Source organism: Peromyscus eremicus, chromosome 1 (assembly GCF_949786415.1).
Source record: "Peromyscus eremicus chromosome 1, PerEre_H2_v1, whole genome shotgun sequence".
NCBI lineage: Eukaryota > Metazoa > Chordata > Mammalia > Rodentia > Cricetidae > Peromyscus > Peromyscus eremicus.
Window position 1 is genome coordinate 102,891,151 of NC_081416.1, and position 25,452 is coordinate 102,916,602.

The 25,452-nt window shown below is 40.4% G+C and overlaps 1 protein-coding gene across 1 annotated transcript in view; it reads right to left on the minus strand.

The window, feature by feature from the left end:
• The window catches only part of Ints4 (integrator complex subunit 4), a 76,952-nt gene that overhangs the window by 21,321 nt on the left and 30,179 nt on the right, over nucleotides 1–25,452 (minus strand). Inside the window, exons 11-15 of the mRNA XM_059271104.1 lie at nucleotides 23,809–24,014; nucleotides 16,301–16,443; nucleotides 8,791–8,906; nucleotides 6,137–6,270; nucleotides 4,836–4,993 (exon numbers count right to left, since the gene is read on the minus strand). Coding sequence (XP_059127087.1) covers nucleotides 4,836–4,993; nucleotides 6,137–6,270; nucleotides 8,791–8,906; nucleotides 16,301–16,443; nucleotides 23,809–24,014 — 757 coding nt within the window. The remainder of the gene's footprint in view (nucleotides 1–4,835; nucleotides 4,994–6,136; nucleotides 6,271–8,790; nucleotides 8,907–16,300; nucleotides 16,444–23,808; nucleotides 24,015–25,452) is intronic.

Here is a 25,452-nt window from a genome sequence, read left to right on the forward strand (position 1 = left end):
GAGAACAAGGGAATCTGTGGCTGATATGTAGAACTGAATTGTATTGCAAAATAAAAAAAAATGTAACTGCAGGAAAGGTGAAAGTTTGAATCACTCGAGAAGCCATTTCAGGCACAGCAGACTTTTTTGTAGGCTGGACAAAACTGTCCATTGAACTAGCCCCTCTCTTTAATCTCATGCTCAGTAGGCAACATCCTGATAATTAATGCTGCCTCCTAGAGACCTGCTACTAAGAAAGAGATGCCCACAACCAAGCACAGAGCAATTTATAGCCAGTGATCGAAGAAATGAGTGTCTCATGTGTTTGAGTGGCCTGGTCCATCCTGAGGTCAATCACATAAAAGGAAAAACCCTGAACTATCCATGTCTATGAAGTAGGATTTTGGTGGCCAGCTTGTCTATTCAGTTCACTTCTCCAACATGTTTCTTCAAAGAGAAGTTCAGAACAGTTCAACTTCTGAAGCAATTACTGTTAGCAAGATTCTGCCCTCTGTTACTATAAAAAGAACATTGCCAAGCTGATCATGCACTGAGTACCTCCAGGTCTTAGGTTAGTCTACTGCCCCTGCAGTGTAACAGTGGTTCTCAGTTTCACAGAACAAGATATATCCCAATCCAGTTAGCCATGAGAAACCTCAACTACGGTACAGGCAAAAGCGGAAACTTGCTAGCCACGGGCAAAATGCTCTATTTCCCAGTGTTCCTCTATACATCTTTTTTTGCCCACAATCCTCAGGAGGCTGCAGTCTAGACATCCATCTAGATTGTGAACTCTTTAAAAGAGTACAAAGAGGCTGGAGAGATGGCTCAGAGGTTAAGAGCACTGACTGGTCTTCCAGAGGACCTGAGTTCAATTCCCAGCAACCACATGGTGGCTCACAACCATCTGTAATGAGATCTGGTGCCCTCTTTTGGCTTGCAGACATACATGCAGGCAGAACACTGTGTACATAATAAATAAATACAATCTTTAAAAAAAAAAAAAAAAAAAAAAAAAAGAGTACAAAGAGCACCTTCTGTGTACAACTCTACTTTTTTAAGTTCATTTAATCCTCACAACATGAACTGTAATTAATCTGTTTCACTGAGCATGAAACCAAAAACTAACATTATGTGGTTTGCCCAAGGTGACAGAATTAGAAAATGGCAAAAAGAGGACACAAACCAGGCCTGTTTAAGTCTAAAATTTGTTTCTAGCCAGGCAGTGGTGGCACATGCCTTTAATCCCAGCACTTGGGAGACAGAGTCAGGCGGATCTCTGTGAGTTCGAGGCCAGCCTGGTCTACAGAGCGAGATCCAGGACAGGCACTGAAACTACACAGAGAAACCCTGTCTCGAAAAACCAAAATAAAGAAATAAAGAAATAAATAAATAAATAAATAAATAAAAATTTAAAAAATAAAATAAAATTCGTTTCTTTTGACCACTACCATATAAAACTCCATTCACTTATTTGCTATTAATTTTCTAAAGTTATGAAGTATATCAAATACTAATGAGACAAAAAATGAAAACCAGCTATAATGATCTGGTAGGGCAAAAATGCCCCTCTCAGAAACACACATTAGCAATCCTTGGTACATAAAGCCAACAAACATCATTTTTCAAATACTAAAGCTAAGCCAGGCATGGTAGTGCACGCCTTTAATCCCAGCATTCAGGAGACAGAGGTAAGCGAATCTCTGAGGCCAGTCTGGTCTACACAGCAAGCTCCAGAATAGCCAGGCTACATAAGAGACAAAAGACTCTGGATGTGCAGATCAAATGTTTATGGCTACCCTTTCTTTTCAACCTCTCTATGCTCTAAACATCAAAGTTACAGCAGATCTCTTTGTAAGCTGAGCCATTCCTCTGGATTTCATACCTCATGCTAGATGCTTTAACTCTGGACAAACCGTTAACCAGGTAAGAAGCTAGAAAGACCAGTGCTTTAGTCCCGGACTCTGCTATTCCTAGTCGGTTATAAACTCTTTCCCTCCTTCGCTTGACTAACTTCTCATGCTTCAGCCATCACTTAGATCAGTGGTTCACCTTCCTAATGCTTTGGCTCTTCAATATAGTTCCTCATGCTGTGGTGACCCCCAACCATAACATTATTTTTATTGCTACTTCGTAACTGTAATTTTGCTACTGTTATGAATTGTAATGTAAATATCTGTGTTTTCCGATGGTCTTAGGCAACTCCTGTGAAAGGGCCATTCGACCTCCAAAGAGGTCACAGCCCACAGGTTGACAACTGCTTACTTAGACCATCCGAAGAAGGATTAAGAGAATCTTCCTTTCTTCTAGAGACCCTGCTTACCTACTATAGTAAGTAAAGTACAATTCTATATTTTCTATTTATCCAGCTAACTCTCATCAAACTAAAGCCTTCACAACAGGAACGTCTGTTTACACTGTGCCTCTTCAAGCTAGCACAGTACCCGGCAACAGAAAATACAGAGATCCATCTGCCCTTACGTCCTGGGTACTGGGATTAAAGGGGTGGCCACCACACCCAGCTGGGGCCATTCTTCAACTCAACAGATATAAGAGCTCTAAAGCTCTGAGAAGCATAGGTACTCAGTGGGCATTGGGTAACAGCTCATATAATCAAGGAATACAGGCTTTTATAAACCATCAGTCTGTATATCTAGATATAAAGTATGGCCAGAAGTAAATTACATCTCTAAAAATGACATCATTCTTGCTTAAGCCATCACAACTATTGTTTATAACAAGCATCTGAGTTCCTATAAGGTATCCGAGACACAGTGGTGAAGCAAAGCAGCTATGTAAAGCTCAATAAAATGAAATGAAATGAAATTTCCCTGAGCTCTTCCTGAACTACGTCAGAATTCGTGCAGAGGAGAACTTGGTGAAGTCTAAATGGCTGGCTTGGGTGACCATAAAGGGCGATGCCTACGACAGTAAAGCTAGTTTCACATCAACAGGAACAAATATGTAGCCCTGGCTGTAATCAGAGACTATTCTGTATAAACTCCACCTAACACTCACTTTAACAACTATAAAAATAGTAATTTTGAAGCTGGATGTGGTGGTGCATGCCTTTAACTCTAGCACTTCGGAGGCAGAGGCAGGGGAAACTTGTGAGTTCGAGGCCAGCCTAGACTACATAGTAAGTTCTATGACAACTAAGACTATGTAGAGAGACTCTGTCTCAAAAAAATAAAAATAAAAAAAAGCAATGTTTGAAGAATTTTAGAAATCATCTTTTTTTTTTTAATGTACATACATGTGTTTGTGTATGTCCACAGGTGTGTATTGGCCAGAGGACCACCTTGGGTGTCATCCTCAGCACCATTCACCTCCTTTGAGACAGTCTCTCTTTGGCTTGGAGCTCACCAATTAGGTTAGATTGGCTGACCAACCAGACCCAGGGATCTGATTGCCCCTAATTCACCAACACTGGGACTACATGCACACACCCAGCATTGCTATATGGGTTCTGGGCATTGAGTTCAGGTCCTATTGTAAGTACTTAACCATCTCCAGAAGCCCAAACCCTAGAGATCATCTGATCTAATCTCTATTTGACACAGGAATTCCTTTCACTATTGTGTAACTCTCAACATGAACTTTAGAGTCAGACGAAGCTACAGTCTAATCCTGGTCCTGACATGTCTCACAAACTGCACCCCACCTGTGTGTTCGCAGAGCAGAGTGGACCCTCAGCAGCTACTGCTCTATTGCTTTCCTTTCCAAGTTGTCCCATTGTCTTGGTTACTCTACTGAGAATGCACTCAAGCCAGAAACATAACGCCCAGGGCTAGACATAGCACCAGAACAGTGGTCCAATCAGCTCAAAGCTTACAAGGACTACTGCCAGATGACCTGAATTCAAGGACCCACAGAGTAGAAGTAAAGAACCAACTTCTTCATGTCATCCCCTGATCTCCACTCCACATGTGGGATGTAGCAGACACACACACACACAAATGTAAAAACACAAATAAATAAAAATAAAACACCAGATCATGAAGGGAATTCAACCCAGCAGGTGTTTACTGAGAACCTACTAACAGTCAGCATCACAGCTAAAGACAGTTGACTTGTTTTTATGCATTCTGTATTTGTTTTTATTCCAATAGGCTAAAACCGTCAAGGACAGGCCCTAAATGCTTAGTTAGATGGGAATGAGTCAGGAATCAGAGCCTGGACCCATGATGATCTCAGCCCTTCAGGCCTAAGGGAGGGTGAAACTGTTGTCTTATTAAACCATTGCTCCTCTGCATTTCTGTCACTCATCTAGCAAGAAAGAAAAGTTTAAGCCAGGCGGTGGTGGCTCACGCCTTTAATTCCAGCACTTGAGAGGCAGAGGCAGGCGATCTTTGTGAGTTCGAGGCCAGCCTGGTCTACAGAGCGAGATCCAGGAAAGGCGCAAAGCTACATAGAGAAACCCTGTCTCGAAAAACCAAAAAAAGAAAAAAAAAGTTTAAAATATCTTTGTAACTATTTCTTTCCTTTTCTGTTTTCGTTTTCCCAAGAGAGGGTTTCTCTGTGTAGCCCTGGCTGTCTTAGAACTTGATATGTAGATCAGGCTGTCCTCAAATTTCATAGAGATCGGCCTGCCTCTGCCTCCTGAGGGCTGGGATTAAAGGTGTGAGCTCTTTGTAACTATTTCTATTAGCTCTACTCTGACTCATGAACACAAATAGCATTAAAAAAATAATAAACTATACAATCTAATCAAGTATAAATAAAATCTCAAAACCACTCAAGAGTAAAGGCCAACAGTCAGAAAGAGAAGCCGAATAACTAACAATGCAATTCACAGCAATCAGGCAAGCAGCGCAAAAATGCTAGGTCAGAAGAAGCAGACAAAGATTGTTTACCTGATGGTGAATTCCAGCAGCTCCTGGGCCCCCTGAGGGTCTAGGTGCTGAACACTATACACTCTGTCAAGGCTCTGCTGCAGGAACTGCTGGGAAGGATCTTCATGAGGGGTGATGTTAGAGGAGACAGCTGATGACACTAGTTTCCTCCCTGGTAACTAAAAAATTAGCGGGACAACAGTATCAGCAAATTCTGTGGCTTGGTTTATGGTATTGTCACACAGAGAGAGACAAAGAGACAGAGACAGAAAGACAGAGACAGAGGGACAGAGGGAAGGGCGGGAGGGGAGAAACACAAGGCAAGAGGCTAGGAAGGCAGGCACAAATATAAATGAGAGTGCTAACCAGCCTACCCAATACCATAGTAGGAGAAAAGAGAACTGTATCATATGTCTGTTGCTGAGCTTGGGAATAGAACTAAAAGTTCATCTGTGTGTAACATTTATTTTTAAGATTTGTGTTTCATTTCATTGGAGTATAATGATTTATTTCCAAATAAGTCTATGAAGCATGCTATAAAATGTTTTCTATGAGGGTAATTGTAATTTCTGTTCTAATTGTTAAGTTACTATTTAAGAAAGATGGAGGGCCAGTGAGATGGCTCGGCAAGTAAAGAAACTGACCATCAAGCCTGAGGACTTGATTTGTCCCTGAGACCTACGTGGTAGAAGAGAGGCAACTTCCAAAACGTGTCTTTTGACTACCCACACACACAGACACAATCACATGGTGGAAAGAACTGACTCTCACTAGCTGACCTCTCCACATGTATGTCACAGCACATGTGTACTCCCTCCACACACATACACAAATTAAATAAATAGGTTAAAAAAAATCACAAGTTGCCATTAGTCTAAAATATAATCTATTATTAAATATTCCTTTTTTCTTGCCTAACATTATGTAACTAAAATCTCAGGACACTACTATATATTGATAGGAGGGTGTCCTTAATTGTATGTTCAGCACAGAGAGAAGGAAGTGAAGGAGGGAGAGAAGAGAGACGAGGGAGGGAGGGAGGAGCCTGAGGGGGAGGCTATGAACACAGAAGCAGAAGTACAGGAGTCAAGCAAGTAGCACATGCCTGTAATCGTAGTGTGGGAAGACTGAGGAAGAAGGACGCAAGTTCAAGCCAAGCCTAGACTACAGAGTTCTTGTCTCAACAAATGTTTAAAGTACAGAACAAGACAGCCCAAGATAAAATGAGAATGGCTGGCTGGCTGAATTTTCATAGACTATATAGTCTGCTATTTAACAACCACAGGGCACCAAAAATCAACGAAACAATACTTTCAACATACCCTCAAGGCAGGAACAAGATGAGAAAGACTGTCTCGGAGGTAGGCATAATGCCTGAAGGTGTGGTCTGAGAACAGCGCTGGCATTGTTGGACAGGTTTTAGCAGCATTGAAGATGAGAACTAAAACTGCAATGTCTGATACACAAGTGGGTTAAGTGAACTAAGGTTTGCCATACATAATCTGTCACCTCACTTCCCAGTTCCAAAGTTCCCATTAAGGAACCACAATTTCCCAATAATCAAAACAATGAAAATTCAGGGCTGGAGATACAGCCCAGTTGGTAGAGTGCTTGCCTAACAGGCAAGAAGCTCTGGGTTCAATTCTCAGAACCACACAATATACTAGGGCATGTCTGTAATCTCAGGTAATACAGGCACTTAGGGAAGTTGAGATTATGGTCAGGCTCAAGGCCAAAGTGGGGTTCACAATACCCTGTCTAAACAAATAAACAAAACCCCAATACACTGTGAAAGTAAATAGAATTAAGGGAGAATGCAATGGTCTCCTTGTAGTCACTAGTTTCAATGTTTCTTATGTTTCAACAACAATCCCTAAAATTCATGGTGAAGCTGGATGTGCCTATAAAGCAAAAGGAACCTAGGGAGAGTGAGGATGCACTGGTGTAAACACACTTTCCCTGCAGGAAACAATCCAATCCCATATCGTGCTACAGGGGGGATCAAAACCGGGTGAGCATGCAGCCCGGCTCAGTAGCACCTCCCTCCAGCTGCAGGTCAAAGGAAGCTCGGCTGAGATGCAGCAGAGCACACAAGCTGTAAAATCAGACATTTCACGCTCTAATGGCAGATCTGTGAGGTTTTGTTTTTTCCTTTGTTGTGGTGCAGGAGACAGAATAGGGCCTTGCCCATATTATCCAAGCTCTCTACCACCGAGCTATATTTCTAGCCTCTTCCCCTAACCCCCAATCTTAAAAAAGAAAAGAAAAGACAGCTTCACAATGTATCTTAGACATAGGCTAGGCTTGCCTCATTTGAAAGTCTTATATCAGCCCACAGGTATATGCCTCAATATCTGGTTATAGATCTGATTTTTTTTTACAGGTAAATTACTTTTTAAAAAAAAAAGATTTATTTGTTTTTATGTGCATTAATTTTTTTTTCCTGCATGTATGTCTCTGCAAGTGTGCCAGATTCTCTGTAACCTGAGTTACAAACAAGTGTGAGTAGCTGGTGCTTTTAACCACTGAGCCATCTCTCCATTCCCCCAAATCTGATTTTTGTTGAGTTACTCAAAACTCAGTTTCTTGGGGCTAGACAGATGGCTCAGCAGTTATGAGCACTGGCTGCTCTTCCACAGGACCTGGTTCAATTCCCAGCACCCACATAGTAGCTCATACCTGTCTGTAACTCCACTGCCAGGGATTCTGACACTCTCACATGGACCTACATGCAGGCAAAACACCAATGCATATAAAAATAAATAAATCTAGCCGGGCGGTGGTGGCGCACGCCTTTAGTCCCAGCACTCGGGAGGCAGAGGCAGGCGGATCTCTGTGAGTTCGAGGCCAGCCTGGTCTACAGAGAGAGATCCAGGAAAGGCGCAAAGCTACACAGAGAAACCCTGTCTCAAAAAAAAAAGAAAATAAATAAATAAATCTTAAAAACAAAACAAACAAACAAAAAAAAACAACACAAGTTTTTTCATGGAGTGGTGGTGGCACACACCTGTTGTGGAAATTAACTATGTAAAGATGTGTTACATTTGTTTATGCTGTATTTGTTTAATCATATAAGGATGTGTGTTTAATTATGTAAAGATGTGTTGCATTTGTTTCACCTTGCCTGCCTAAGGCACCTGATTGGTCTAATGAAAAGCTGAATGGCCAATAGCTAGGCAGAGAAGGACAGGCAGGGCGGCAAGCAGAGAGAATAAATAGGAAGAGAAATCTAGGCTCAGGAGAGGAACAAGAGGAGGAGGAGAGAATGAGGGATACTCCCTGGGCAGAAGCCAGGAAGCCGTCAGGCAGCTGCCAGCCAGACATAGAGACAGCAGGAAAGTAAGACATACAGAAAGGGAGTAAGAAAGATAAAAGGCCCAGAGGCAAAAGGTACATAAAGAGAAACAGGTTAATTTAAGCTAAAAGAGCTAGCCAGAAACGAGCCTAAGCTAGGCTGAGCATTCATAACTAATAGTAAGTCTGTGTCATGATTTGGGAGCTGGTTGGCAGCCCAAAAGAAAAAGCCTGGTACACACACATACCTTTAGTCCAGCACTTGGGAGGCAGAGGCAGATGGATCTGTGAGTTTGAAGCCAGCCTGGTTTACAAATCAAGTTCCGGGGCAGCCAAGGCTACACAGAGAAACCCCACCTCGAAAAACCACAATAAACAAACAAACAAACAGGATCATCTGACAATAAAAAAGATAAAAATTCCCTTCTAAGGTTGTGTGGCAAATTAGTGATAAAATGTACTAACAATATAATGAATATGTGAAATGTAAGAAGTGGTAAATAAAAGGCAAAAATATTTGTTGCTATTAAATGGCAAAGAGGAATTACCATGAAAACAATGAAAGCTGAGAATGGCCACTGGAGTCCCTCTGACATACTATATTACCACAGCAGACACTGCAGAAAAAATCCACTGCTCTTTACTAAGACAGGGCCCATCTGAGCTAAGCACAAGAGGATACATGCTGGATCATCCATGTCTGGCTCAGCTGTGTCAAAAAATGGATGAGTACTCAAGAGCTCTGGCACCAAAGGAAGCACAAGGGTTGGGTGCCGACTTCCCAGAAACTTCAAGCACCTGAAACAAATAGGAATGACATCAGTAAATTAACAAGTGCCTCAACAGGTCCAGGAACTATAGCAGAAAGCCTGATTTGGAAACAGACACTCTTAATTATCCACTTTCCACAACTCCAAACCTTCAGGTAAATTGTCCAAATATTCAAGAACTTAACTGATTCTTCCAGAAATGGCTATTATGAAATAGAAGAACTCAAATGCAGATTACTGGTTGTTTAACAATAGCCAGTTCCTCCATGTTCCTGCCAAGAAAACTGACTCCTTGAGTACCAGGGCAATAGTAAGATGCTAAGAGAAAGAATGTCCAGCCCAAGGGCTGCACCACTATGGGTCAACCCACCACAGCAATCACACATTTCCCAGCAGCTGGTCTGCTAGTAGTCAAAGAACTCAATTCTGGTCAACGGAGCAAGAAGAGAAGTCGGCTTGCTTGGGGAGCTGCTCAATGATGACTTTCTAACCACATAGAAACATGTGAAGGGAACATTCCTTTCTTTGGGTCTTTAGATGCTGTTTTATGAAGCAACCATCTTGCAACTGTGAAGGAGAATGCCAAGTGAACTCATTAACCAGGACTCTCACCCTGACAAGATGGTCAATCCTGAAACTAATTTATCATGTATTGCTATGTAAAAATTAGATTTATTGTTTAGGATGTTTTGAGCCAGGTTTTTTTTTTTTTTTTTTTTTAATGTGTAGTCAAAATAACACAACTGATATCCTAGGGGATGTCCTGAAACCACATAGCCTTGGGCAGGCTGCTTATAAAACAGGATTTAAATGAGAAAAAAAAAAAAAATGCAGAGTGTCATTAGTAAGAACTCAGTAAAAAACAGCTATTATAGTGAAAGGGAAGGGTTTTCCCAAGCTATACAAAACTACACAAGGGAGGCAATTGTGTTTTTATTTTTTATAAGTTCTGGGTTAGAAGTTTAATAGTCTGAGCCGGGCGGTGGTGGCGCACACCTTTAATCCCAGCACTCAGGAGGCAGAGCCAGGCGGATCTCTGTGAGTTTGAGGCCAGCCTGGGCTACCAAGTGAGTTCCAGGAAAAGGCGCAAAGCTACACAGAGAAATCCTGTCTTGGAAAAAAAAAAAAAAAAAAAAAGTTTAATAGTCTGGCTACTCTGAATTACAAAGAGGGGCTGAAGAGGTGGTAAAGAGACTGGCATGCTGCCTGAGGACGGATGCCCTGAACACCCATGCAAACAACAACAAAACACAAAACTGAACAGCTTGTGCCTGTAATCCCAGCACTTAGATTGAATCTGGCTGATCCCTGAGAGCTTCTTGGCCACAAAGTCCAGGTAACAAGCTTCAGATTCTGTAAGAGACCCTGTCTCAAAAAATAAAGTGAAGGGGGCTGGAGAGATGACTCAGTGGTTAAGAGCACTGACTCTCTTCCAGACAACTCAGGGTGATTCCAGCACCCACAGGGCACCTTCCAGTTCCAGGGGTTCTAAGGCCCTCTTCTGACCTCCAAGGGCACCAGCCGTGCAAGTGGTACACAGACATACACGCAGGCAAAACACTCATATCATAAAACAATTTAAAAAAATTAAATAAAGTGGAAGCAACATTGAGGAAGATATCCAATATTGACTTACACACACAGGAATATGGAAACAAGTTGGTTATAGGAGCAAAACAGACTAAAAAATAGCTATCATCATGAAACTCCAACCCAGCATGGGCTAGGGCTTATGACTCCTGGACACCTAGACTGTACTGCACCCCTGGAGGCAGAGCTACAGGTTGTAGGGCACCCATTCTTGGAGGATTCGTTCATCCGTGATTCCTCTAAGCAGCATGACTGGTCTCCACTTCTTCAGGAGTGTGTAGGATACTGAACCCTGTCAGTTTCTTGGACTTCCTGAAATGAAGTAGAGGTGCTTATTTCCTGATTAATCAGCTTCTATTCAGGATGGGATGTTTCAGTCTCCAGGGTACTGCTATAACACAGCACATTCTGTAGGCTTCTTGAGTTTTCATTCTTAGGTAATTTTTGAGGTTGAAAAAGTAAAAGTTTTTTTTTTTAACTTTTTTTTTTAATGATTTATTTTACTTTATTTTTTATGTGTATTGGTGTGAAGGTGTCAGATCCCCTGGAATGGTTGTGAGCTGTCATGTGGGTAATGGAAATTGAACCCGGGATCTCTGGAAGAACAGCCAGTACTCTTAGCCACTAAGCCATCTCTCCAGTCTGAAAAAAATTAAAGTTTTAACAAAAATTTTCCTACATTGTCACATTTTCATAATATTTTCTCAGTATAAACTCTTTTTTTTTTTTTAAGATTTGCACATTAAAGGCTTTCACAAATTTTTCATGTTCATAATGTTTTTCTTGTATGGAGGTACAATGACCTCTAAGAACAGAGCTTTGGATAAATCATATGCCACATTATTTACTATGGAGACTTTTCTCTCCAGTATGAAGTTTTTCAAGTATTCTTAGAAGTGAGGGGTACAGACTTTGTTACATTCGTTTCACTCACATTTTCTCTCCTATATCAATGATCTGATGTTGTCTAAGACTTGAACCCTATATAAAGCATTTCTCACATTCACATTTGTAAGGTTTCTCTCTTGTATGAATGATCTGATGTTGTGTAAGATTTGAACCCTGTATAAAGGATTTCTCACATTCACTACATTTCTAAGATTTCTCTCCTGTATGAATAATCTGATGTTGTCTAATACTTGAACCCTGTGTAAAGGTTTTCTCACATTCACTACATTTCTAAGTTTTCTCTCCTGTATGAATGATCTGATGTACTCTAAGAGAAGAGGCACATGTAAGGCATGTGTAAAGGATTTCTCACATTCACAACATTTCTAAGATTGCTTTCCTGTATGAATGATCCGATGTACTCTAACAGAAGAGGCACATGTAAAGGATTTCTCACATTCACTACATTTCTAAGACTGCTTTCCTGTATGAATGATCTGATGTACTCTAACAGAAGAGGCACATGTAAGGCACGTGTAAAAGATTTCTCACAAACACTACATTTGAATGGTTTCTCTCCCTTATGACTTCTCTGATGCACTCTCAGACTTGAGCCACATGTACAGGATTTCCACAATCAATACATTTGAAAGGTTTCTCTCCTGTATGAATTCTCTGATGTACTCTAATAGGCCCATACAAAGCATTTCTCATAATTACTACATTTGAAACACTTCTGTCTGATAAGAATTCCCTGGTATGTCCCAAGTTGGTCTTTCTGGATAAAGCATTTTTCACATTCCCTACATTTGTAAGGTCCCTCTCCACTATGGATTTTATAATGGTTTTTAACCTGATATAACAGGTAAAAGCACTTTCCACATTCTTTACATTTGCAGTGTTTCTTTCCAGAATGAGGTCTATGATGTCTGCTGAGACTCAAGTATGACCTGAAGCATTTTCCACATTTCCCATATTGGTGTAGTTTATCTATACTAGAGATTCATTTCAGCATGAGTGTTACGTTTAGAATCAAATGATTTATCATAGTCTGTAGTTTTGTGAATTCTTTGACTAATGATGGAATACAAATTCAACCGTTTTCCACAATCTTTATATTTGCAAGATTCTTCTTCAGTGTCCCCACTTTTATGATTCTTTGGGTTTGTTGATTCAATAGAGGCATTCCTATGGTTACCACATCCACACTTGCTTCAGTTCTTTGTAAGATCACTTGTGTTATAAGGTGTACATTGGGAGAATTTGTGGACCATCTTGCCAATCTCATTAAATTTATAAGAATTCTCTTGGATATTCACAGGATGGTAGATAATGAGCTTTGACCCCTGATCCAAGACATTCATAGATTTCCCCCATAAATATTTCTCTGGGACACATTTACTGGAGATACAGCCTTTCTCTCTTGTAAGTCTTCTCTAAGTTTCTGTTGCAGGAACACATACCAGAACTCTTGTTGACAGTTCACATCAAGGTGTCAAAAATAAAAATCAGGCTCCACCACGACACTGCTGGAAGAAATTGCAGTAGTGCCAGTGTGGCTCTGTCCTCTACAGGCAGCCAGAGTGGTTTCTGTAGTTTCTTTCTTTCTTCTTTTTTTTTTTCCCCCCAGAGCTGAGGACCGAACCCAGGGCCTTGCACTTGCTAGACAAGCACTCTACCACTGAGCTAAATCCCCAAGCCCGGTTTCTGTTCTTTCAAGACAGGGTTCTTCTGTGTAGTCCTGGCTGTCCTGTACTCCCTTTGTAGACCAGGCTGGCCTCGAACTCACAGAGATCTGCCTTCCTCTGCCTCCTGAGTGCTGGAATTAAGGGCATGCACCACCACTGCCCGGCTTTTTTGTTGTTTTAAGACAAGATCTTTCTACATAGCCCTGGCTGTACTGGAACTCAAATCTGTAGAGCAGGCTGGTCTTGAACTCTTGCAGGGATCCACCTGCTTCTACCTCCTGAGTACTGGGATTAACGGTGTGCACCACCACACCCAACCTTATGTTCCCCTTTTTGGGAAACATAGCCCTTCATTAATTTTCTGGCCTCTCAGCCCTCTAGGCACTCTGTAAAGGCTGCCTCCAGGCATACCGTAAAGGCTGTGGTTTGGCCAGCTTTATTTTCTCCCCTTATATTCAGAACTCAGGTAGGAACCCTTTAAGCAGGTCCCACTGGAGATCCCCACACAGCCGAGCCTCTCTAAAACTAGACTTCACTTCTAAATGTTTGTTACTATAATTGATTTTTTTACTATCTTGTCCAACCTTTCTATTTCCTGACTTTCTTTTCTGTGATATCTGAGCGCTAATCCATTTCTAAACCTCCATAGCACTTAACATGGTGATGGCATAATAACAAGTGCTCAGCAAACATTCAGGAATGAACTAGAAACAGAAACAACACCTCTAATCCTACCCTTTGTAAGGCAGAGGCAGATGTATCTCTATGAGTTTGAGGATAGCCTGGTCTACATAGCAAGTTCCACGCCAGCTAAAGCAGCATAGAGTAACCATGTCTCAAAAAATCAAAACCAAAACCAAACAACCTCTTCTACACTTTTGCAACTATTGTTAGTAACATCTTAAGACACCTCTGATTGTTCCTTTATTCCTTTCATTATATTCTCTTCTACTGTTTCTAGAGATTAAAAAAGTTTAAGTGATGATTAAAATAAGTAACTTCAAAATATTTCAAAGCACTGTAAGGATAAGGCTTTTTCTCTTTTCTTTTACACAATCACCCAATCAAGACAACAGTATGTAAGTATGTATGTATGTATGTATGTATGTATGTATATACACACACATTACAGGAAGATCAAACAACCACAAATCTTTTTTGTTAGTTTTTATTTTTTGAGACAAGGTTTCTCTATAGAGCCCTGGCTGTCCTGGAACTCACTCTTTAGACCAGGCTGACCTTGAACTCACAGAAATCTACTTGCCTCTGCCTCCCAGCCTCCCATGTACTGGGATAAAGGGCACGCATTACCATTGCCAGGCCATAAATCTTTTTTATTTTTATATATTGTTTTGGTTTGGTTTAGGTTTCGTTTCCACTTCAGAAATTTTTAAACTGTTTCCTGTGTATAGGGTGTTTTGATTACAGGTATGGCTGTGCACCACTTGCATGCAGTGACCGTAGAGGCTACAAGAGGGCATCAGATGCCCTAGGACTGGAGTACAGGCAGTTGTGAGCCACCATGTGGGTACTGGGAAGAGAAGCCAGATCCAATGGAGAATTGCAAGTGCTCTAAATTGCTGAGCTAGCTCTCCAGCCTCAACAAATCTTATTTAATACAAATGTTTCACAACCACACCTATCATCAGGTAGAATTAATCCTTTGTTCTACATCTCTACACTTACTGACAGAGCTGTGAACCACCACATGCCAAATGACTGAGTGTTCCTTGAAGACAATCAACAAATATATGTTGACTTGATCTGAAATGGACTGCACAAACATGGGGAAATGGCAAAACAGAAAAGTGCTATCAAAAATGTGATCTACAGCCAGTGAAACAGCTCAGTGGGTTAAAGCACTTATTGCCAAGACTGACAACCCAAGTTCAATCCCCAGGACCCCCATGGTGGAAGAAGAGAACTGACTCTCATAAGCTGTCCTTTGTCCTCCACATATTCACCATGGCGCGCACACGCGCGCACACACACACACACACACACACACACAAAACAAACAAACTAACTGTAATTTTTAAAATGTGATCTAGAACAAGACTCCACAGGCATTTTTAGCTTGCATCTGCCAGGGAGCTGGGGACTGGCTGGGTGACAGACTAGCTGCCTACCACATGGCAAAGCACAAGATTTCTATCATCTGTCTAAATACTGACATCAATATAGGTATATGTACACGTATCTTCCAACACCTTACTTACCCACAGGTAATTTACTAACAGTTTTTCTTTTCTTTTCTTTTTTGGTTTTTCAAGACACAGTTTCTCTGTGTAGTCCTCACTATTCTGAAATACAATCTGTAAACAAGGGTGGCCTAGAGCTCAGGGATCCACCTACCTCTGCTGGGATTAAAGGTGTGTGCTACCATGTCAAGCTTAGTAGTTTTTCTTTTCTTTCTTTCATTTTTTAAAATATTTGTTTATTTATTTTATATATATGAATGCTCTATCTGTATTCATGCCTTTGTGCATTATAGATGATTGTGAGCCACCATGTGGGTGCTGGGAATTTAACTCAGGACCTCTGGAAGAGCAACTAGTACACTTAACCACTGAGTCATCTCTCCAGCCCAGGAGTTATTACATATATACAGGTAGTTCTTCCAATAGAGGTTAATAAACAGTATTACTAGTTTGGCTGAAGTCAGTAAAGCTAAAGTCAACTGGGTGGGAAAATGATTGAACTTTTCTATCTTTAAATCAAGTGCCAGGCCTGCCTCTAAACTCAATGATGGTGGCTATAATGCTGCACAGTGTGCAAACAGACAAAGACATTATCTGAGAAAAAGGAAACCTAGGAGTCATCTCTCTAACCCTAAGACTTGACAGTCCGTACACAACAGAGATAGGATATTACCAGGTGGATGAATGGGAACCTCTAATCTAATATGTGATGTTCATTTAAGCAGTCAGATTTCTAACAGGTTGGAAAAGATAGCCAGGAGGTGGTGGAGCATGCCTTTAATCTCAGCACTCAGGAAGTAGAGGCAGGTGGATCTGAGTTTGAGTTTGAGGCCAGCCTGGTCTACAGAGTAAGTTCCAGGACAGCCAGAGCTACGTAAAGAAATCCTGTCTTGAAAAACAGAAAACAAAACAAAACAAAAGTTTGGAAAAGTTGAACCCAGTTTCTATTTAAAGGTGAAAGGGAGGGCTATGCCCAGTCTATGGTATCTCCTAAATAATGTATGTTGTACAGTTATCTTATGACGAGACTTAGTAAATGAGGTAAACGTCCTTACTTCCATATGGAGTCCCTGTCAGTAGGGTACTTGGTTAAATTTTTTAGTAGCTCCACCAGTGCAAGATGAATCCCTTCTTTTGTTGAAACATTAGTACAGCATAAGAGTTCATGAAGAGCCTCTCTAATATCCCTGGAGGAATCCTTTTTCAGAAGAGAAAGAAAGAAAGGCAATAATTAACAACAGTAATTGCCAGCAAACTCAAGTTCCATCTATCATCCCCTTGGCCAAAGCTACCTTTCCATATAGGGTGGGCACAGGAAAAATATTTAGAAATTTACTAGCTAAAATTCCCAAGAAAGACCTCATTTTATTGATCTAAGAAGGGGCCTTGGCTCCTTCTATTCTTTCTCTCTTCCTGTATTTATTTATTTGTTTGTTTATTAAGACAGGATTTCATTCACTATGTAGTATTGGTTGGCCTAGAGCTCATTATGTACACCAGGTTAGCCTCAAATGACAGAGATCCACCTGCCTAGCCTCCTACGTGCTAAAACTAAAAGCATGAACCACCTCACCTGGCTTCTTCATGTTTTGAGGCAGGGTCTCATATAGTCCAGGTTCACCTTGAACTATGTAGCTGAGGATGACCCTGAAGTCTTGATCTTCCTGCCTCTACTTCCTAAGTCCTGAGATTATAGCCCTGACCCACCATACCCAGCCCTTTTTTGCTCTTTAACCTTCCTTTTTCTCCCTGTCTGAAACTTTTACCTCAGTGTCCAAGTTATAAGAGGCTCCTTCCAACTATGAAAAAGAGCAGGCCATGCTGGATATGGTTTCCCACACTTGCAGTCCCAGCACTTGGGAATCAGAGGTAGGATTATGACTTTGAGGGTAGCCTGAGCTATATAATAAGACCCACACACACAAACAAAGGATAGGGGAACAGGGTAAAAAAAGAAAGACCACTAGAATGTCTGAGTATTTTATAATTAAAAGGAACAAAACCCGTAAAGGCCACATAGTATCATGTGTAAAACTGCGTGGAAGTCTCGTGGCTAGAGCAAATCAACAAATGAGTAGTAAGACTGCATGAGCTGGCCCACTCCCCTCCAGCACCATGTCCCAGCACACTTACAGTCCTTTTTTTTCCTGACACACAACTCTCTTTGGTCTTTCAACTGTGCCACATGCCTACTCACCACAGATCTACATCTACTACACTTCACACTATGGACAATTCTTGCCAAACTAGTACCTAGTTCCTCCTTCTTTGAGTTCAACATTAGGTCCTTTTCCTGACTGCTGTATCCCTCTAACTCCAAAGAACCAAATTCCCCTGATATACTCTTATGGTATCTCACTCATGCTATGGACTTATTTCATTTTATTGCTATGCCTTTGTATCAGTATTTCTGACTCCCACTAAATTTTAAGGTTCATGAGAGCAGGATCATGGCTTTCACTCACTATTATAACTTCCCCTACAACAGTGCCTGGCACACAATAGACAGACATAGCCAAGACAACAGGGAAAAGTAAAGACCACAGAGAGGGACTGAGGAGCTGACTCAGATCTGTCTGCCTCTACACACTGTCAACTTAACCATCCGAAAATGCTTCCCAAATGAGTAAATCTCCATTGCTGACAGCAGGAAGCTGTACTGATGTCTTGGAAAAACAATGTTCAAACTAGTAAGAAAAACAATTTTAATTTATGTGTTTCTTAAGAACTATATAATTGCCAGTTACGTGGTTAACTTGTACAGATTTGTTTCAGGAAATATTTGCTAAGCATTCACTATGACTAAGTCACTAGATTGAACCTGAAAAAAACATAATAAAAGGCATCACCTAGCGACTCTACTTACAGAGGTAATGATCTCATCAGGGAGATAAAACAAACAGACAAACCTGCTAGACATGATAAAAGAAAAAAAAAAAAATAAAGAGGAGACACATGGGACCGGTATTTAATATGCATCAAATGATAGACAGAATTTTTTTTTTTTTTCCGAGACAGGGTTTCTCTGTGTAGCTTTGCACCTTTCCTGGGACTCACTTGGTAGCCCAGGCTGGCCTCAAACTCACAGAAATCCACCTGGCTCTGCCTCCCAAGTGCTGGCATTAAAGGCGTGTACCACCACTGCCCGGCTGATTGACAGAATTTAACAATGTATCTGATATAAATTTCAAAAATGTTTTAAGAACGAGAAATGCTGAAAGAGAGGTAAGTCTATATGTCAACTTCTCTCCACAGTCCCTTGTCCCCTGCCTATCTACTTCTAAGACCTCTGCTTTCTCACTATGTTCCATGAAGACTGAAACTCTTACTCTGTTGTACCTTAGCCTTTCCAGGAGCAGGTCTGTGCCTCAGTCTTCACAGGAATGGCTGCTCTGTCCTTTAAGTAGCCTCTCCTCAGAAGCTTGACTAACCTGATGATATATCATAAAATCTCCCACATGTCTGGACTGTTTATCTTCTGTATACGATCTGTCACCATCTGAAACTGTTTACTTCTTTTAAGACTATAATTATGCTCAAAGCGCATATATTTTTGACACAACAATATTTTGAATCTATTAACAGTACTTGATTAATAAACAGATTTCTCTAGGTAGGACAGTATCTCAGCATAGCCCCCAAAAGAAATTCCAGCTGGAAGACTCAAAGCAAAGAAATATAGTAACACAGTAAATGCAAGGGATCCATGACCAGCACAGTGGAAGAATAGTTTATATGTCTAACTCCTTGGAAAATTCTGAGTCAAGGAGCTTATACACTGTGGACATCAACAGAATCCAATGAGTGAACAGTGGCAGTTTGGGGGGGGGGGGGACTACAGTGAAGTAGTAAAGAAAGGCATGAAGACACAGAAATGATTACAGTATGAAATTTAAGGTCAGAAATGATGATACAGAAAACGAAAAGCCAGGCAAGATGGCTCAAGTCTATAATCTCATCACTGAGGAGGCAGGAGGCTGTCCTTGGGTTTAAGGCCAGCCTACAGTGAGTTCTAACCAGTCTGGGCTACAGAGTGAGGCACTGTCAAAAAACAAACAAACAAAAAGAAACCAAAAAGGATAGAGACCACCTATGACAAACAATACACACAGCATAAATTTGCCTTCTTAGAATTACAAAGACATGAAGCCAAGCGGTGGTGGAGCATGTCTTTAATCTGAGGCAGAGGCAGGTGGATCTCTGTGGGTTCTATAGAGGCCAGCCTGGTCTACAGAGTGAGTTCCAGGACAGCCAAGGCTACACAGAGAAACCCTGCCTCAACAAAACAAAACAAAATAAAATAGGTGTGAACTCAGGAAAATTCTTAAAAGAAGTGCTATCTATGGAAGTAGGAGAATGATATCATTCTTTAAATGATAACATTCTTTAAAAAGCACCCTGTTTTACAGAGAATACAGCAGAAGGAGCTGGAGATATAGCTCAGTGGTTAAGAATATTGGCTGAAAACCTGGAAACAACCTAAATGCCCATCAACTGAAGAATGGATTAAGAAAATATGGTATATATACACAATGGAGTACTACTCAGCAGAGAAAAACAATGACATCATGAAATTTGCAGGCAAATGGATGGAACTAGAATATATCATCCTGAGTGAGGCAACCCAGACTCAGAAGGACAAACATGGTATGTACTCACTCATAAGTGGATATTAGATATAAAGCAAAGGACAATCAGACTGCAACCCACAGATCCAGGGAAGCTACCTAGCAGGGGGGACCCTAGGATGACTGTGGCTTATAGTAAGTTTTGGTTTTACCCAATCACTGGGCAAGCTTTAGTGAAACATTTCACTATTAGGATACGAATTTGTACTGTATCAAGCTGATGAAAGAAAATGCTGGCCGTACTTTCAGGAGGGGAGGCTAAAATCTTTCTAGCTTATGGATTAGCCTGTAGAAAAACATCTGCCGTAAATCAAACAGTGAAAGGGAAGATGAATCGGAATCTCACATAAACAACTTAAGTAAAACATAGCTCTCTGAACAGATTAAGTTAGGTCTCTTCTGTATCCCAGAATCTAATCAATATTTATATGTATAATTCAGCTATCATTTGGCTTAAAAGGGCTTATTGGTAAATGTTATCATTTATATTATTTTCTACAGAGAAAATATTTTACTGTTTAAAATAAATAAATTAAAAAAAAAAAAAAAAGAATACTAGCTACTCTTCTAGAAGACCTGGGTTCAATTTTCAGCACCCACATGGCAGCTCACAATTGTCTGTAACTCTAGTTCCTGGGGATCTGACACCCTCACACAGACATACATGCAGGCAAACCACCAATGCACATAAAATAAAGATTAAATAAGCCATTTTAAAAAAAGCCTTTTTATCTTAAAAAAAAAAAAAAAAAAGAATGCAGCAGGAATCTGAAATAATTATGCTAATTGTAGTCAGAAGGTTTCTCCGTTCCCACCAGGCCCCCTACAGTCCTGTGGCCTGCTTATAAAATAATCACTCAGAAACTTATATTAATTCTAACTGCTCAGCCATTAGCTCAGGCTTATTACTGACTAGCTGTTACACTTAAATTAACCCATAATTCTGATCTATGTTTAGCCACGTGGCTTGGTACCTTTTCTCAGTTCTGCCTTGTCATCTTACCTCCTCTGTGTCTGGCTGGTGACTCCTGACTCAGCCTTCCTCTTCCCAGAATTCTTCTCATCTGCTCACCCCACCTATACTTCCTGCCTGGCTACTGGCCAATCAGCATTTTATTTATCAACCAATCAGAGCAACACATATTCACAGCATACAAAATGACATCCCACAGCACTTCCCCCTTTCTGTCTAATCAAAAAGGAAGATTTTAACTTTAACATAGTAAAATTATATATAACAAAAGTTATCAAGCAAGAATTATAATTATAATACCTAGTCTATTTGTATTTGGCAAAATTAAAGAAAATATTCTATCTTATATTTATGAGTCTAAAGTTTCATATCTAATTTATCTTTTATCATATCCAAGGAAAATTATAACTAGCTAGTCTTCAACTACATCAAAGACCCCAGAAGGATATAATATTACCTAAGTAAACAGGAAGTACATTGTACTCAACTTCTAAAAATCTAGAATGACAAAGACAGATGGCAACGTTCCTCTGCAATGTTGGGGCATCCATCTTAAGCCTGTAGGCCTAGTCTCTCAGTCATTTTTCCCTGTGTCCTGTAGAATGTCTGGCAGTCTCCTCTGCGAAGTAGGAACCTGAAGGACCATTCTGCCTTGTTTTGGTAAATTCAGTGGTCATTTTCCTATGGAAACTGTATGTTTAGTTTATACAATATATTATCAGCACTCCAGGTAAGAGTAGTTTCTTGCCCAAATGGCTATTTTTGCCAAGAAGAAGATAAACTCCATATGGACTGTCTTTGACACCCATCTTTCTCTTTGAAGTAAGTCGGTGCTGCCAGGAGCAGACGTGTCTCACTGTCCATAGAGTCTAAGTTTTTGAAACATTTTAAATGCCATATTCTGTAAGTCTTTGAAGTATTTGAAGATTACCTACCTAACTAAAATAAACCTTTATATACCTAAAAAAATTAACTAGCATGATTATATGTTTGATTATCCTAGATGACTATTAATCTGTATTTAATTATATATTACAATTTCAAATGAGCTGCATAAACATAATACCTTAAACAAGAGTAGGAATATACATACAGAATAACAAAATTAACTTTAAATTTGTATCAATAAAAATGTATCCATAGCAATGTAAAACATTTTAAACAAGATGTTGCTCTTTAAAAATAGATTCAGCCGGGCGGTGGTGGCGCACGCCTTTAATCCCAGCACTCGGGAGGCAGAGCCAGGTGGATCTCTGTGAGTTCGAGGCCAGCCTGGACTACCAAGTGAGTTCCAGGAAAGGCGCAAAGCTACACAGAAAAACCCTGTCTCAAAAAACCAAAAAATAAATAAATAAATAAATAAATAAATAAATAAATAAATAAATAAATAAATAAATAAAATAGATTCAATAATCTACCCTTTCATCCTATCATATCTATAGCCTACATTTCTATATCATATCCCCCTTTCTTCTTTTAGAAAGAGATTGACTATGACCAATAACAATTAGAAATCAACAATCTAAACAAAGACAAACATCCATAATCCATTTTTTGAGAATGTTGGTGTAGTTTTCTAGGCTACTTCCTGCTGATTGAGGGCGCTGGTAGTCTTATGGGGACACAAAGAAAATTTTAGGATTATGGTCAAGTCCTAACCGGAGTAATCTGTGATGCTGTATTCTCTCAGCCAGTTGCCTTGAAGCTGTTCTGGATGTTGAATCATCTGGTGACCTCTCAGGAAGTGGCCACACAGCTTTATTTATCAACCAATCAGAGCAACACATATTCACAGCATACAGAAAGTCATCTCACCATTTCTTTTTCTTTTTTTTTCTTTTTTTTTTGGTTTTTCGAGACAGGGTTTCTCTGTGTAGCTTTGCACCTTTCCTGGATCTCTCTCTGTAGACCAGGCTGGCCTCGAACTCACAAAGATCCACCTGGCTCTGCCTCGTGAGTGCTGGAATTAAAGGCGTGTGCCACCACCGCCCGGCTCAGAAAGACATCCCACAGCACCTAATAGTGAGGTACCTTTCATGAGTGAGGGGCTAAAGCCAGATCTCATTTGTTAACACTGAGAAACCAACTTCAGTACTTGCAAATAAGATCCAGACACTTCAGAAAAATAACCCAAGAACATGAGTTCTACAGCCTGGGGAGTCTTTGTATACCCAAAGCAACCACTTAATTGACTGTATGACCTCAGACAAATTACTTTTTCTCTATAAAACTACAGGGTGGAAAGAACTGACCTCTAAGTTTCTTTCCTGCTGCAGCAACTGAATGGAATAAAATCAGAGGCTAAAAAGAGTTCTTTATCACAGTCTCCTGCCTTATCTCCACGTACTCCCCTGCCCTCTCTCATGTCTTCAGTCATGTGCTACCACTGCAGTGAAGGTCTTTGAATTCCTGGGTGTTAAGATTTTCTAACCTCTGGAACCTTTCTAACCTTCAGAAACCACTCACACCATTTTCCTTCTGTCTAGTCAATGGCACTATCTCGTCCTTAAAATAAACACCTCCTACCGCCGGGCGGTGGTGGCGCACGCCTTTAATCCCAGCACTCGGGAGGCAGAGCCAGGCGGATCTCTGTGAGTTCGAGGCCAGCCTGGGCTACCAAGTGAGTTCCAGGAAAGGCGCAAAGCTACACAGAGAAACCCTGTCTCGAAAAACCAAAAAAAAAAAAAAAAAAAAAAAAAAAAAAAAAAAACACCTCCTATGCTTTCTTCCTTAAAGTGTCCTCATAGCATTTTTTTTTTTTGTCTCCTTGACTCAGCCAGCTCAAGTTAGATGTTCTTTTTATTCCCTTCCCTGGTCATAGCAATAACAAGCTTATTCAAATTCCACTTTGGAAGGAATATGGTAAGAGGGCAGAACTTTGCTGCCTCACAATACCTGGGTTAAAGGGGAATGGCCTCCTAGGTATCTGATGAGAAAATAAATGACAACTACAAACACTCACCTCTAACACAGCCAGGACAGTATCAAGCTGGTCTTCTCGGAGGGTGATATTGTTAGAGATTTTTCTCATGGTGTGTATGGACTGTAGACGCACTTCCTCAATTTCATCATTAAACATGTCAACTAGAAAATCAAGGCACTTTTCAGCAAAGGAGGGTGAAGACTGGGCCAGCATACAAAGAGCCTCCACAGCAGCAATGCGAACCTCTAAAAAATGAAAAACAAATTAAACTGAACATTATTTAAGAGCCATGAAAAACATGGATTCCTTCTCACACAGGCCACTTTTATTCTCTACTCTTCTCTCACTCTTCAGATTCTCCCTGTAGCATCTTCTTCCTGCCACCATCACAACAATGCACAAACATGGGCTTTGTATCCCAAGGACTAAGGTCTGTATCTTATTCCATGTGCATGTGATCAAGTAACACATATGTCTAAGTGTATTGAATTTCCTGAAAATGGTGTTGCCTTATCTCAGTGTTCCAACTACATGAAAATATACTTAAACGTCAGATGTTAAATAACTTATTACTGTTAAGGTTGAAATAAGCTAGCTATCATCATCTTAGAACAAAGAACTGGCAAAATGAATTTACTTGCCACAAAGTCAATGAGGGAAGAGAAAACAGTAGAACTCACACCTGTAATCCCAGGCTAGCATCATACTGTATGTGGTTAAGGGACATGTTCCTCCTATGAAGACAGGTCTCAGCACAAACTGTGTGGAGTGATCTTCACTACTTCACGCCTGCTAGAAAGTAATCTGCAAACCGAGCTACAACCTCACCTCTCTAACTGAACTTTTCTAATGTCAAGAACAACAAAAAGAGAGAAGAAAGGAAGAAGGGAAGAGGAGGAGGAAAGGGGTTGGAGGAAGGGAGTTGAGGGGAGAGAAACAGAAATTGGGAAGATATTTCTCAAAGTAAAACACAACGGGGAAGAGAGGTGTAGAAGGACACTGTAGAAAAACTTCAGAATTGTAATGCATATGTGGAACCAGAAAAATCTTTAAAGGACTAATAATTGGATAGGTATGGCTATGCACACCTTCCAACCCAGCACTGGGGAAGCACAGGCAGGAAGATCTCTGTGAGTTCAAGACTGGCCTGGTCCATATAGCAAGTTCCAGGCCAGCCAGGGCTATACAGTAAGGCTCCATTACATAGATAGCTAGATAGATAGGCAGGTAGGTAAGTTGATTGACTGATTGATAGATAGATAGACAGACAGACAGACAGACAGATAGATGGATGGACGGACAGACAGACAGATAATATGACACAAAAATTTTCACAAAGGCAAAAGGAAGATAGAAGACTTTCTGGCCACAAACACCTGAATTTAAATCTTGCTGTCTGAGTAACTAAATTATTATTATTAATATGACTTTTTATTACTAAGTGCTTACTAAAAATAGATCATGTATCATGCCAAGTGCTTTATGAGTGCAGAATCTCATTTAATTTTTACAGCTCAGAAAGATGATTATTATCATCCCCATTTTATAGAAATGCAGATATTTGAATTTAAACACTGCATCATACTGCTTGGGCCTTAGCCATTCCTTCCTAATAGGCTCTTTACACAGTGACTAAAAGGCTAAATGAAAAGATGCACTTTATAAATTCTGTGTGTATGCAAG